Source organism: Globicephala melas, chromosome 16 (assembly GCF_963455315.2).
Source record: "Globicephala melas chromosome 16, mGloMel1.2, whole genome shotgun sequence".
NCBI lineage: Eukaryota > Metazoa > Chordata > Mammalia > Artiodactyla > Delphinidae > Globicephala > Globicephala melas.
Window position 1 is genome coordinate 11,115,733 of NC_083329.1, and position 14,647 is coordinate 11,130,379.

Below are 14,647 nucleotides of genomic sequence, written 5' to 3' on the forward strand. Positions count from 1 at the left end.
TATCTTTATGACCTTGGGGTCAGTAAACATAAAAGAAAAAATTGAAAAGTTGGACTTCGTCAAAATTGAAAACTTCCCATCAAAGGACACCATTAAGAATGTCAAAAAGCAAGCTACAGATTAGGAGAAAATACTTGCCCTACATATATCTGACAAAAGACTTGCATTCAGAATACACAAAATTTGTACAAATCATTGATGCCACAACAAAATCTTTTTTTTTTTTGGGGCCGTACTGCGTGGATTGTGGGATTTTAGTTCCCCAACCAGCGAGTGAACCCTGGCCATTGGCAGTGAGAGCGTGGGGTCCCAACCACTGGACTGCCAGGGAATTCCCAACAAAATCATTTTTTTAAAAGATGGGCAAAATTAATAAGCAGGCACCTCACAAAAGGATTTATTGGAATGGTCAATAAACATATGAAAAGGTGTACATCACTAGTCCTTAGGGAAATGCATATTCAAACCCCAGTGAAATATTACTGCATACCCAGCACAATGACTAGGATTAAAAAGATTGACAAGACCAAGTGTTGGTGAGGTTATATAGAACCCTCATATGCTGTTGGTGAGAGTGTGAAAGTGTATATATTTTTTGTTCCTCAGTTCCCCTGACCACTTAAACTAGGGCAGGATTGAGTGCAGTGGTGCCCACATTCAGATGGCCAGGAATTCATGGGAAATATAATAGAGTGATATGTGTGTGCTCAGCAGGTCTCTTGGTTGCAAATGGCCCAACTCGATTCTGCTTAAACCAGAGAAGATGAATACGTTGTCTCAGGTAACGGTTCCTGAGAGGGTTAACGTCAGGCTCAATTACAGCCAAATACTTCACACTGTGTCTACAGAAATCAGCCTTTTTACTCCACTTTCCTCTGGGATGGCTTAGTTTTCAGACAGACCTTGGTCACTGTGGCCACATGCAGCTGCGGGATTATAACCTATAATGTTGAGCCCAGCTACTAAGCCTTATTCCCAGGATTGTCCTTGATTGATGCATCCCTAAACTGATCATCAGAACCACTGTGAGGTCTAGGTCAGGTCCACCCTTGGGCTGGGAGTAACGGTGCTGTGGTTCCTCCCTCAAAAAGAGGCACTGTCACTAGAAAAAGGGGAAATGGATGCTAGTCTTGCGAAACAACCTATTTTCTCTACATTGTACTTATTTAATGTTTATTTCTCTAACTCCGATAGCTATGTCCCAGGCCCTTGCTAGACCCTGGAAATATAAAGGTGAATTGTTTGTGAATAGAGAGCAGATCTGTAGCCTGGCATTGAAAACTCTGTGATGTGTTTGGCCTCCTCTTCCTTTTGTTCAGTAGCTTTATTCTTTTCCAGGCACTTTGTGCTCCATGTATTTGAATTTCTGGTAGTGTCCATCCTTGTCCTTGGTTTACCATTACTCTTTCTTCCCCCAGAGTGCTCTACGTCTGGAATATGCCCATCCCTCATACCTCAACATGTTTCAGTTCTACCCTTCTTCCCAGGCCTGGCTCAAACACCTCTTTCAGAAGCCCTCACTGAGATTTTTTTGACCTACGTTAGTTTCTCTTCTTTGCTTTTGCCTGTTATTCTATCCATAGCTTATCTTAGCTTTAAGTTCCTTCAATTTTAAATATCCTGATAGCACCTGGCAGAGTGCTGGGCACACAGTAGGCTTAATAAATAATGGATAGTTATTGTATTCTTTTTTTTTTAAAGAAGGTGTTGGGGGTAGGAGTTTATTAATTTATTTATTTTTACTGTGTTGAGTCTTCGTTTCTATGCGAGGGCTTTCTCTAGTTGTGGCAAGCGGGGGCCACTCTTCATCGCGGTGCGTGGGTCTGTCACGATTGTGGCCTTTCTTGTTGCGGAGCACAGGCTCCAGATGCGCAGGCTCAGTAGTTGTGGCTCATGGGCCTAGTTGCTCCGCAGCATGTGGGATCCTCCCAGACCAGGGCTCGCACCCGTGTCCCCTGCATTAGCAGGCAGATTCTCAACCACTGTGCCACCAGGGAAGCCCAGTTATTGTACTCTTGATAATTTTGGAATTATCTATTGCAGTCCTTTAATTGTCCAGCAGTACCAGATATTAGTAAGCTGGCCTTTACTTAAGAACATTTTGTATGCATGTAAGTTACTTAGAAGTAACTTACTGCTTCCCAATCACTCTTTGATGTAGCCTCATCACCTGTGATGTGGTATATTCAAGTTTCTTACACAAATGCAGTCAGCATAGTGGTGTTCACAGTCATGGCTGCATGTAGGTCTTTTCTTTAAACATCCATTTGGACTAGAAGCAAAAATACCCATTCTGGTCCCCTCCCCCCACCGTCCAATTCAGTAATCATTTATTGGCATGTGTCTAGTAGAGTAGTGGTTCTCAAATGTTAGTGTGCATCAGAATCACCTCAAGGGTATTTTAAAACATGAATCGCTAGACTTCACCTCCAGAGTTTCTGATTCAGTAGGTCTTGGATGGGCTGAAGAATTTGCCTAACAACCACTCAGGTGGTGCTAATACTGCTAGTCTGGGGACCAAGCTTTGAGGACTGGTTTACTAGTAGTAGATTTAACCCTCATTGCACATCAGAATCACTTCCTCGTTTTTCACCTCCACGAGTTCTTTTTAAGAACTGTCCTTTGCTCAGTTAAGTGAAAGCATTTGGAATCTCTGCTGCAGCATGGTGTTAGCAGGATTTTATGAGTATTTCTAACAGAATCAGCTCCACAACAAATATAGACAAAATTCCTTTACGCCACATCTCCATAGCACCTGTGTGATGAGTATGGTACCTGTGTGATGGTGGAAGTACTGACCAGCTATGGTTAGGTAGTTCTAGTTCATGAAAACATATATTCCTAATTCTGTTGATGATTCACTCTTTGGTCTTGACCAATTCCCATAATTTTTCAAAGTCTGGTTTTCTTTAACATGACATTAAAAACACCTTTCTCTGATTTTGCAATCATCATTGCAAGAAGCATAAAATGGATGCTGAATCTTGGGAGCAGGGCAAGTTTCATGATAATTGTCTGAGGTATCTCCTGTAGATTGCTTATTAGTTGTAAGGGGAAGAAAGTAACTACAGTGGAGAAATTGGCTGTCACTTTGGGTGATGAAAATTAACGTCATCGATGAGGGGAAGATGGACATCTTGTCTCTAAATGATGTACCTACAAGGGCACAGCATCCTTATGTAGCACTCTGACTGGTAACACGTAACTGCAATCTACTCATAAGGAAACGTCAGACAGACCCAGTGAGGAGATTTCTATTTTTTAATAAAGGGTTTGTATTCTGCAGTGTCAGTGTCATAAGAGATAAAGATTGAGGAACTGTTCCAGAATAAAGGAGATTAAAAAAACACGATAGCTAAAAGCAGTATGTGATTCTAGACTGGGTCCTGTACTGAAGTGGAAAAAGTGCAATAAAGGATAGTGTTGGGTCAAATGACAAGTTGGAATATGGATGGTAGATTAGATAAAATGTATTGTATCAATTTTGAATTTCCTGAGATTGATAACAAGTACTGTGGTTATATAAGATAATCTCCTTATTCTTAGGAAACACATTGAACTATTTAAAGGTAAAAATAAATGATGTGTGTAATGTAATCTCAGGTGAGTCAGAAAAATATGTGGGAGAGAGAGAGCAAGCAAATAAAGTAAATGGGGCAAGGTTACAGGTGTTCTTTGTAATTATCATTGTGACATATTTTTCACTGTGACTTTTTGAAAGTTTGAAATTATTCCCAAATAAAAACTTAAAAAAAAAAAACCACCACCACTCTCTGCTCTTCATTTCAGGGTAATTGTAAAAATTTTTTAAAATCTGTATAAAAATGTTTTCAAAGATCAGTCTGCTTTTCAAATGATGGTTCCTGTTCTGCTTTGTCTGGGGAGTCTCGTATCTCATTCTGTGGGTGTCCTCAGGAGATTGTTAGCTCCTGAGAGCCTGCAGGGGGTCAGCCTCGCCCTGATTGTAATATCCAAACCCCCAACAGGGCAGCTTCTGGTGTCTTGTTCAGTGCTTCCAATAAGGTGCACACTAAACTAATGTGTGAACATTGTCTATTATTATAGATTGTACTTTCAGCTTTGAACAGTATATTTTTCTTTCAGCTCAAAATGGAGTTAATCCTGGCTGGGAGAAGAAAGTAATTGAGTATTTTAAGGAAAAGCTGAAGGAAAATAATGCTCCTAAATGGGTGAGCTCATTGCTATTGGGGGGGGGAGGGGGGTGGCGAGGGTTGGGCAGACTTGCAGTTTCTCACAGTAGAGCAGTAATCCACATACAGTTTAAATATATATAAATTAATGTTCACTGCCCTGTGCTTTAAGTGCATATGTATTAAAAGGTTTTTGGTCTCTTTTGCAACTTAAACTTAAATTCAAGCAAATAAGTGCTTCTATATTGGCGCCTCTAGGTGGCAGTAATTGACCATGAAAAAATGGGTAGTTGTGAGAGATTCGATTATCTTTTGTTTTATTACCTTCATTTTAAAAGAGTTGACATGTACGAGTTTTAAGAGAGGAACTCAACAAAGCAAATGCCTTTCTGCTAATTGGAAAGTGTTGTGAAGGAAAAGCATCCTTTTACATTATAGTCAAATGTCATCATACAAACTTGCGAGAACACAGGAAGTACTTTTTTTTAGCAATTGTGTTATATTAACCATTGGGATCATTTGGCTCCCTTGATTTTGTGTGTGTGTGTGGGAATTGCGGTTTGAGTCTGGATATATATGTCTATGTATATGTACTTAATGTTTTATACACAGAATATTTTGACTTGATTTTTCGTTTTCGTTAAAGGTACCATCATTGAATGAAGTTCCCCTTCATTATTTGAAACCTAACAGTTTTGTCAAGTTCCGTTGCATGATTCAGGATATGTTTGACCCTGAATTTTACATGGGAGTTTATGAAACCGTTAACCGAAACACAAAAGCACGTGTATGTATTGCTTTATTCATGAAACTTACTGTTTACAATTAGTAGTATTAATTTTGTCCTTGTGTTGTTTATGGTAATTTTCATTCTGATAGATTGATATAATACTGTTATTTTTTTGCTTTGGGTCATAGGTTCTTCATTTTGGAAAATATAGAGATGTAGCAGAGTGTGGGGTATGTATACTTAAAATATATTCACTGATATGATTTTTTTTTGATCTAAAAATCTCTTAGAAGGTGGAATATTGTAAATGAAAAATTCCTTTCTTTTCCTAATACCTATATACCTGCTTTTTAAAATTACAGGTTATGATAAGTTCTTTTAAAATGAAAAGTAGAAGAAAAATGAAAGAAGATTAATTTAGGGCTTTACACGTGCTTAATTAAATTTGATTAAATCCTGCCCTCTTTTCCTGGGAGGAAAAAAGTAAACTTAAGCTTTCTTTGATAAAAGGAAGTAATAGAAACTCTCTTACATATCAGTAATGGGAAAGGGAAGAAGACAGAATCCTGGATATAATTATAGTTGTAAAAGGGGTAGTTTTGAGATAGAAACTTACTAGAAAAGCAATTAGAGGAACCACAGTATATCTGCATTTTCTTTGGTATTGCTTTTCTGATAGTAGAAGAACAACATGCAGAATTAAACTTAATTTCATTCAGACACCTGTTCAACATGGCTGGCATTGTGACTGGGGAAAGTTTAAAACTTATTTCTGGTTTAATAGTAGAAGAAGATTATCAGCATGTCAAAATATATTAACTAAAAATATCTCATATTTTGCTTTTTGTGTGTTTTTCATGTGGTACTATTGAAACACAGGTGGTAATTTTCAATTGTTAGAAAGAAAACAAGTATCACAGGTAGGGATTGACCAGGCAGGTGCTGAGGCACGACCCCGGTAGAAAGGTGAACCTCAGTAGTTACCTCCATTCTGGATCTATTAGATTTCTGCTTTGCAGTCCAGAATCTTAGTTTAATCGGGTTATTTAGGGCTTTTTACATTCTGGGAGTCTGTCTCCTGCTTACCCAAACCTCAAGAGGTTAATATATAAACCCTAATCCCAGCCTGTTAATTCACAGTATAAATTGTTTCTGTTGAATAAATGTTTTAGCCCAGCGGGCTGATCTGTATGGAAGAAAAGCCCTAATTTGAAAGTTTGCTATAAAGAAAAAATGATAACTTCCTATACTTATTTAGAGTAACAGACTCACGAATGATGGATTCGTTTAATCTTACACATGATGGCCTCCAGCTCTCCCATGTCTTTTTCCTTTAGGGTGCCCCATAGCATGCACCATTGTGCAAGTCTAGTGAATCAACTTGAGGTTTCCTGCATCCCTTGTTTGAGGGGCCCTAAGCCATATTAGGCTAATAAATTAATACACATTTTTTTTCCTAGTACACAATAATGCAGTGTCTCTATAGCTCAACAATCTCAGCCCCTGGAAATGGGAAAATGAAATAGGTGAGACTGTCTATCTGTGACACTCCCAAAGGCAAAGAGTTTTTATTTTGTACTACGTTGCTAAAGAGTCATAAGTAAAAGCACCACACCAGGAAAAGGGAACTTTGGCCCTGGAAAGAAATACAGAAAAAACTTAGCTTATATATATTATCTCAGGCTCAATTGATATCTCTGGGATTCTTTCTTTGTTTCCTTTCTTTCTTTCTTTTTCTCTTAAAAAACAGAATATAGATTTTACTTACTTTTAAGGGTTTTTTTTTGGTACCCTAAAAGTAATATGTGTTTGTTGAAATAATTTTTTCAATATTACATCTTGGGTCCTCTCTGCCTCTTATCTCTAAGTATATTTGAAATAGAGAATATGCCTTTTCTAAGGAATAATATCTGACTTTTAAATCTCATCTCAGAGCTACCTCGTAATGAGTATTTCACTAAATTCCTATTTAATGGGCTAATTCTGATAGCTTTTTATGAGAGAGACAGTGGGATTACCATGAGCACTGTCTTTGAAAAAATTTAATAAAATAACATGTTTATTTAAAGGGAGTTAATTTTTTTTTTCATTTTTCCTTTAACATCTTTATTGGAGTATAATTGCTTTACAATGTTATGTTAGCTTCTGCTGTATAAAAAAGTGAATCAGCTATATGCATACGTATATCCCCATATCTCCTCCCTCTTGAGCCTCCCTCCCACCCTCCTTATCCCACCCCTCTAGGTGGTGGCAAAGCACCAAGCTGATCACCCTGTGCTATGCAGCTGCTTCCCACTAGCTACCTACTTTACATTTGGTAGTGTATATATGTCAATGTTACACTCTCACTTCGTCCCAGCTTACCCTTCCCCCTCCCCGTGTCCTCAAGTCCATTCTCTACGTCTGTGTCTTTATTCCTGTCCTGCCCCTAGGTTCATCAGAAACTTTTTTTTGTTTTTTTAGATTCCATATATATATGTTAGCATACGGTATTTGTTTGTTTTTCTCTTTCTGACTTACTTCACTCTGTATGACAGACTGTAGGTCCATCCACCTCACTACAAATAACTCAATTTCGTTTCTTTTTATGGCTGAGTAATATTCCATTGTATATATGTGCCACATCTTCTTTATCCATTCATCTGTCGATGGACACTTAGGTTGCTTCCATGTCCTGGCTATTGTAAATAGAGCTGCAATGAACATTGTGGTCCATGACTCTTTTTGAATTATGGTTTTCTCAGGGTATATGCCCGGTAGTAGGATTGCTAGGTCATATGGTAGTTCTATTTTTAGTTTCCTAACGAACCTCCCTACTGTTCTCCATAGTGGCTGTATCAATCTACATTCCCAGCAACAGTGCAAGAGGGTTCCCTTTTCTCCACACCCTCTCCAGCATTTATTGTTTGTAGATTTTTTGATGATGGCCATTCTAGCCGGTGTGAGATGATACCTCATTGTAGTTTTGATTTGCATTTTTCTAATGATTAGTGATGTTGAGCATCGTCTCATGTGTTTGCTGGCCATCTGTATATCTTCTTTGGAGAAATGTCTGTTCAGGCCTTCTGCCCGTTTTTGGATTGGGTTGTTTGTTTTTTTCATATTGAGCTGCATGAGCTGCTTGTGTATATTTTGGAGTTTAATCCTTTGCCCATTGCTTTGTTTGCAGACATTTGCTTCCATTCTGAGTGTTGTCTTTTCATCTTGTTTATGGTTTCCTTCACTGTGCAAAAGCTTTTAAGTTTCATTAGGTCCCAATTGTTTATTTTTGTTTTTATTTCCATTTCTCTAGAATGTGGGTCAAAAAGGAACTTGCTGTGATTTATGTCTGTGTTCTGCCCATGTTTTCCTCTAAGAGTTTTATAGTGTTTGGCCTTACATTTAGGTCTTTAATTCATTTTGAGTTTATTTTTATGTATGGTGTTAGGAAGTGTTCTAATTCCATTCTTTTACATGTAGCTGTCCAGTTTTCCGAGCACCACTTATCGAAGAGGCAATCTTTCCTCCATTGTATACTCTTGCCTCCTTTATCAAAGATAAGGTGACTGTGTGTGCATGAGTTTATCTCTGGGCTTTCTATCCTGTTCCATTGAACTATATTTCTGTTTTTGTGCCAGTACCATACTGTCTTGATTACTTTAGCTTTTTTTTCTTAAATCTATTTATTTTATTTATTTTATTTCTGGCTGTGTTGGGTCTTCGCTGCTGTGCGCGGGCTTTCTCTAGTTGCAGCTAGCAGGGGCTACTCTTCGTTGTGGTGCATGGGGTTCTTGTTGTGGATCACAGGCTCTAGGCATGCGGGCTTCAGTAGTTGTGTCTCAGGAGCTCTAGAGCGCAGGCTCGGTAGTTGTGGCACACGGGCTTAGTTGCTCTGTGGCATGTGGGATCTTCCCAGACCAAGGCCCGAACCCATATCCCCTGCATTGGCAGGTGGATTCTTAACCTCTGCACCACCAGGGAAACCCTTGATTACTGTAGCTTTGTAGTATAGTCTGAAGTCCTGGAGCCTGATTTCTCCAGCTCCGTTTTTCTCAAGATTGCTTTGGCTATTTGGGGTCTTTTGTGTTGCCATACAAATTGTGCGATTTTTTGTTCTAAGTTCTGTGAAAAATGCCATTGGTAGTTTGATAGGGATTGCACTGAATCTGTAGATTGCTTTGTGTAGTATAGTCATTTTCACAATGTTGATTCTTCCAATGCAAGAACATGGTATATCTCTCCATCTGTTTGTGTCATCTTTAATTTCTTTCATCAGTGTCTTATAGTTTTCTGCATACAGGTCTTTTGTCGCCTTAGGTAGGTTTATTCCTAGGTATTTTATTCTTTTTGTTGCAGTGGTAAATGAGATTGTTTCCTTAATTTCTCTTTTGGATTTTTCATCATTAGTGTATAAGAATGCAAGAGATTTCTGTGCATTAATTTTGTGTCCTGCTACTCTACCTGATATTTTGATTAGCTCTGGTATTTTTCTGGTAACATCTTTAGGATTCTCTGTATAGTATCATGTTATCTGCAAACAGTGACAGCTTTACTTCTTCTTTTCCTATTTGGATTTCTTTTATTTCTTTTTCTTCTCTGATTGCTGTGGCTAAAACTTTCAAAACTGTGTTGAATAATAGTGGTGAGAGTGGGTGACCTTGTCTTGTTCCTGATCTTAGAGGAAATGGTTTCAGTTTTTCACCATTGAGAACGATGTTGCCTGTGGGTTTGTCATATATGACCTTTATTATGTTGAGGTAGGTTCCCTCTATGCCCACTTTCTGGAGAGTTTTTATCATAAATGGGTGTTGAATTTTGTCAAAAGCCTTTTCTGCATCTATTGAGATTATCATATGGTTTTTTAACCTTCAGTTTGTTAATATGGTGTATCATATTGATTGATTTGCATATATTGAAGAATCCTTGCATTCCTGGGATAAACCCCACTTGATCATGGTGTATGATCCTCTTAATGTGCTGTCGAATTCTGTTTGCTAGTATTTTGTTGAGTATTTTTGCATCTATGTTCATCAGAGATATTGGCCTGTAGTTTTCTTTTTCTGTGACATCTTTGTCTGGTTTTGGTATCAGGGTGATGGTGGCCTTGTAGAATGAGTTTGGGAGTGTTCCTCCCATTGCTGTATTTTGGAAGAGTTTGAGAAGGATTGGTGTTAGCTTTTCTCTAAAAGTTTGATAGAATTCGCCTGTGAAGACATCTGGTCCTGGGCTTTAGTTTGGAAGATTTTTTTTTTTTTTTTTGCGGCATGCGGGCCTCTCACTGTTGTGGCCTCTTCCGTTGCGGAGCACAGGCTCTGGACGTGCAGGCTCAGCGGCCATGGCTCACGGGTCTAGCCGCTCCGGGGCATGTGGGATCTTCCCGGACCGGGGCACGAACCCGTGTCCCCTGCATCGGCAGGTGTACTCTCAACCACTGCGCCACCAGGGAAGCCCTGTTGGAAGATTTTTAATCACAGTCTCAATTTCAGTGCTTGTGATTAATCTGTTTATATTTTCTATTTCTTCCTGCTTCAGTCTCAGAAGGTTGAGCTTTTCTAAAAATGTGTCCATTTCTTCCAGGTTGTCCATTTTATTGGCATATAGTTGCTTGTAGTAATCTCTCATAATCCTTTATATTTCTGCAGTGTCAGTTGTTACTTCTCCTTTTTCATTTCTAATTCTGTTGATTTAAGTGTTCTCCCTTTTTTTCTTGATGAGTCTGGCTAATGGTTTATCCATTTTGTTTATCTTCTCAAAGAACCAGCTTTTAGTTTTATTGGTCATTGCTACTGTTTCCTTCATTTCTTTTTCATTTATTTCTGAACTGATCTTTATGATTTCTTTCCTTCTGCTAACTTTGGGATTTTTTTGTTCTTCTTTCTCTAATTGTTTTAGGTGTAAGATTAGGTTGTTTACTTGAGATTTTTCTTGTTTCTTGAGTTAAGATTGTGTTGCTATAAACTTCCCTCGTAGAACTGCTTTTGCTGCATCCCATAGCTTTTGGGTTGTTGTGTTTTCATTGTCATTTGTTTCTAGGTAGTTTTTGATTTCCTCAGTGATCTCTTGGTTATTTAGTAGCATATTGTTTAGCCTCCATGTGTTTGTATTTTTTACAGTTTTTTTTTTCCTGTAATATCTAGTCTCATAGCGTTGTGGTCAGAAAAGATACTTAATACGATTTCAATTTTCTTAAATTTACTAAGGCTTGATTTGTAACCCAAAATATGGTCTGTCCTGGAGAATGTTCCATGAGCACTTGAGAAGAAAGTGTATTCTGTTGTTTTTGGCTGGACTGTCCTATAAATATCAATTAAGTCCATCTTGTTTAATGTGTCATTTAAAGCTTGCATTTCCTTAATTTATTTTCATTTTGGATGATCTGTCCATTGGTGAAAGTGGGGTGTTAAAGTCCCCCTACTATTTTTGTGTTACTGTCAATTTCCCCTTTTATGGCTGTTAGCATTTGTCTTATGTATTGAGGTGCTCCTATGTTGGGTGCATATATATTTATAATTGTTATATCATCTTGGATTGATCCCTTGATCATTATGTAGTGTCCTTCTTTGTCTCTTGTAATAGTCTTTGTTTTAAAGTCTATTTTGTTTGATATGAGGATTGCTACTCCAGCTTTCTTTTGATTTCCATTTGCATGGAATATCTTTTTCCATCCCCTCACTTTCATTCTGTATGTGTCCCTAGGTCTGAAGTGGGTCCGTTGTAGACAGCATATGTACGGGTCTTGTTTTGGTATCCATTCAGCCAGTCTGTTTCTTTTTGTTGGAGCATTTAATCCATTTACATTTAAGGTAATTATTGATATTTATGGTCCTATTACCATTTTCTTAATTGTTTTGGGTGCTTTTTAAACATCTTTATTGGAATATAGTGGCTTTACAGAGGTGTGTTAGTTTCTGCTTTATAACAAAGTGAATCAGCTATGCATATATCCCCATATCTCTTCCCTCTTGCGTCTCCCTCCCTCACACCCTCCCTATCCCACCCCTCTAGGTGGTCACAAAGCACCAAGCTGATCTCCCCTGTGCTATGTGGCTGCTTCCCATTAGCTATCTGTTTGATATTTGGTAGTGTATATATGTCCATGCCACTCTCTCACTTTGTCCCATCTTACCCTTCTCCCTCCCCACATCCTCAAGTACATTTTCTAGTAGGTCTGTGTTTTTATTCCCGTCCTGTCCCTAGGTTCTTCATGACCATTTTGGTTTTTTTTTTTTTTTTTTTTTTTTAGATTCCATATATATGTGTTAGCATACGGTATTTGTCTTTCTCTTTCTGACTTACTTCACTCAGTATGACAGACTCTAGGTCCATCCACCTCACTACAAATAACTCAGTTTCGTTTCTTTTTATGGCTGAGTAATATTCCATTGTATATATGTGCCACATCTTTATCCATTCATCTGTCGATGGACACTTAGGTTGCTTCCATGTCCTGGCTATTGTAAATAGTGCTGCAGTGAACATTGTGGTCCATGGCTGTTTTTGAATTATGGTTTTCTCAGGGTATATGCCCAGTAGTGGGATTGCTGTGTCGTATGGTAGTTCTATTTTTAGTTTTTTAAGGAACCTCCATACTGTTCTCCATAATGGCTGTATCAATTTACATTCCCACCAACAGTGCAAGGAGGGTTCTCTTTTCTCCACACCCTCTCCAGCATTTATTGTTTGTAGATTTTTTGATGATGGCCATTCTGATGGATGTGAGGTGATACCTCATTGTAGTTTTGATTTGCATATCTCTAATGATTAGTGACGTTGAGCATCCTTTCACGTGTTTGTTGGTAATCTGTGTGTCTTCTTTGGAGAAATGTCTATTTAGGTCTTCTCATTTTTGGATTGGGTTGTTTGTTTTTTTGATATTGAGCTGTATGAGCTGCTTATAAATTTTGGAGATTAATCCTTTGTCGGTTGCTTCATTTGCAAATATTTTCTCCCATTCTGAGGGTTGTCTTTTCATCTTGTTTATGGTTTCCTTTGCTGTGCAAAAGCTTTTAAGTTTCATTAGGTCCCATTTGTTTATTTTTGGTTTTATTTCCATTTTTCTAGGAGGTGGGTCAAAAAGGATCTTGCTGTGATTTATGTCATAGAATGTTCTGCCTGTGGTTTCCTCTAAGAGTTTGATAGTGTCTGGCCTTACATTTAGGTCTTTAATCCATTTTGAGTTTATTTTTGTGTATGGTGTTAGGGAGTGTTCTGATTTCATTCTTCTTTTTTTGGGGGGGGGGTGTACACGGGCCTCTCACTGTTGTGGCCTCTCCCGTTGCGGAGCACAGGCTCCGGACGCGCAGGCTCAGCAGCCATGGCTCACGGGCCTAGCCACTCTGCAGCATGTGGGATCTTCCCGAACCGGGGCACGAACCTGTGTCCTCTGCATCGGCAGGCAGACTCTCAACCACTGCGCCACCAGGGAAGCCCCTAATTTCATTCTTTTACATGTAGCTGTTCAGTTTTCCCAGCACCACTTATTGAAGAGGTTGTCTTTTCTCCATTGTATATTCTTGCCTCCTTTATCAAAAATAAGATGACAGTATGTGTACGCGTTTATCTATCTCTGGGCTTTCTATCCTGTTTCTTGGTTTGTTTTTGCATGTCTTTTCCTTCTCTTGTGTTTCCTGCCTGGAGAGGTTCCTTTAGCATTTGTCGTAAAGCTGCTTTGGTGGTACTGAATTCTCTTAATGTTTGCTTATCTGTAAACGTTTTAATTTCTCCATCGAATCTGAATGAGATCCTTGCTGGGTTGAGTAATCTTGGTTGTAGGGTTTTCCCTTTAATCACTTTAAATATGTCCTGTCACTCCTTTCTGGTTTGCAGAGTTTCTGCTGAAAAACCAGCTGTTAACCTTATGGGGATTCCCTTGTATGTTATTTGTTGCTTTTCCTTTGCTGATTTTATTTTTTTTTCTTTGTATTTAATTTTTGATAGTTTCATTAATATGTGTCTTGGTGTGTCTCTTTGGGTTTATCCTGTTTGGTACTCTCTGTGCTTCCTGAACTTGATCGACTCTTTCCTTTCCCATGTTAGGGAAGTTTTTGACTGTAATCTCTTCAAATATTTTCTCAGCCCCTTTCTTTTTCTCTTCTTCTGGGACCCCTATAATTCGAATGTTGGTGTGTTTAATGTTGTCCCAGAGGTCTCTGAGATTGTCCTCAATTCTTTTTTTTTTTTTTTGCTTTATTTTTTTTTTGCGGTACGCGGGCCTCTCACTGCTGTGGCTCCTCCCGTTGCGGAGCACAGGCTCCGGACGCGCAGGCCCAGTGGCCATGGCTCACGGGCCCAGCCGCCCCGTGGCATGCGGTATCCTCCCAGACCGGGGCACGAACCTGTGTCCCCTGCATCCTGTGTCCCCTGCATCGGCAGGTGGACTCTCAACCACTGCACCACCAGGGAAGCCCTTGTCCTCAATTCTTTTCATTCTTTTTTCTTTATTCTGCTCCCTGGCAGTTATTTCCACCATTTTATCTTCCAGCTCACTTATTTGTTCTTCTGCCTCAGTTATTGTGCTATTGATTCCTTCTAGAGTATTTTTAATTTCAGTAATTATGTTGTTCATCACTGTTTGTTTGCTCTTGATTTCTTCTAGATCCTTGTTAAATGTTTCTTGTATTTTCTCCATTCTGTTTCCGAGATTTTGGATAATCTTTACTATCATAGCTCTGAATTCTTTTTCAGGTAGGTTGCCTATTTCGTCTTCATTTATTTGGTCTTTAGGTTTTTACCTTGCTCCTTCGTCTGTAACATAGTTTTTTGTTGTTTCTTTCTTTTCTTTTCTTTT

General features: G+C 38.7%; 1 protein-coding gene across 2 annotated transcripts in view; it reads left to right on the plus strand.

Moving 5' to 3' along the window:
• Positions 1-14,647, plus strand: part of MCMBP (minichromosome maintenance complex binding protein) — a 67,604-nt gene that overhangs the window by 17,424 nt on the left and 35,533 nt on the right. For both annotated transcript variants that reach the window (XM_030839397.3, XM_030839398.3), the window contains exons 2-4: positions 4,105-4,190; positions 4,798-4,938; positions 5,070-5,111. In XM_030839397.3, the coding sequence (XP_030695257.1) occupies positions 4,105-4,190; positions 4,798-4,938; positions 5,070-5,111 (269 nt within the window). The remainder of the gene's footprint in view (positions 1-4,104; positions 4,191-4,797; positions 4,939-5,069; positions 5,112-14,647) is intronic.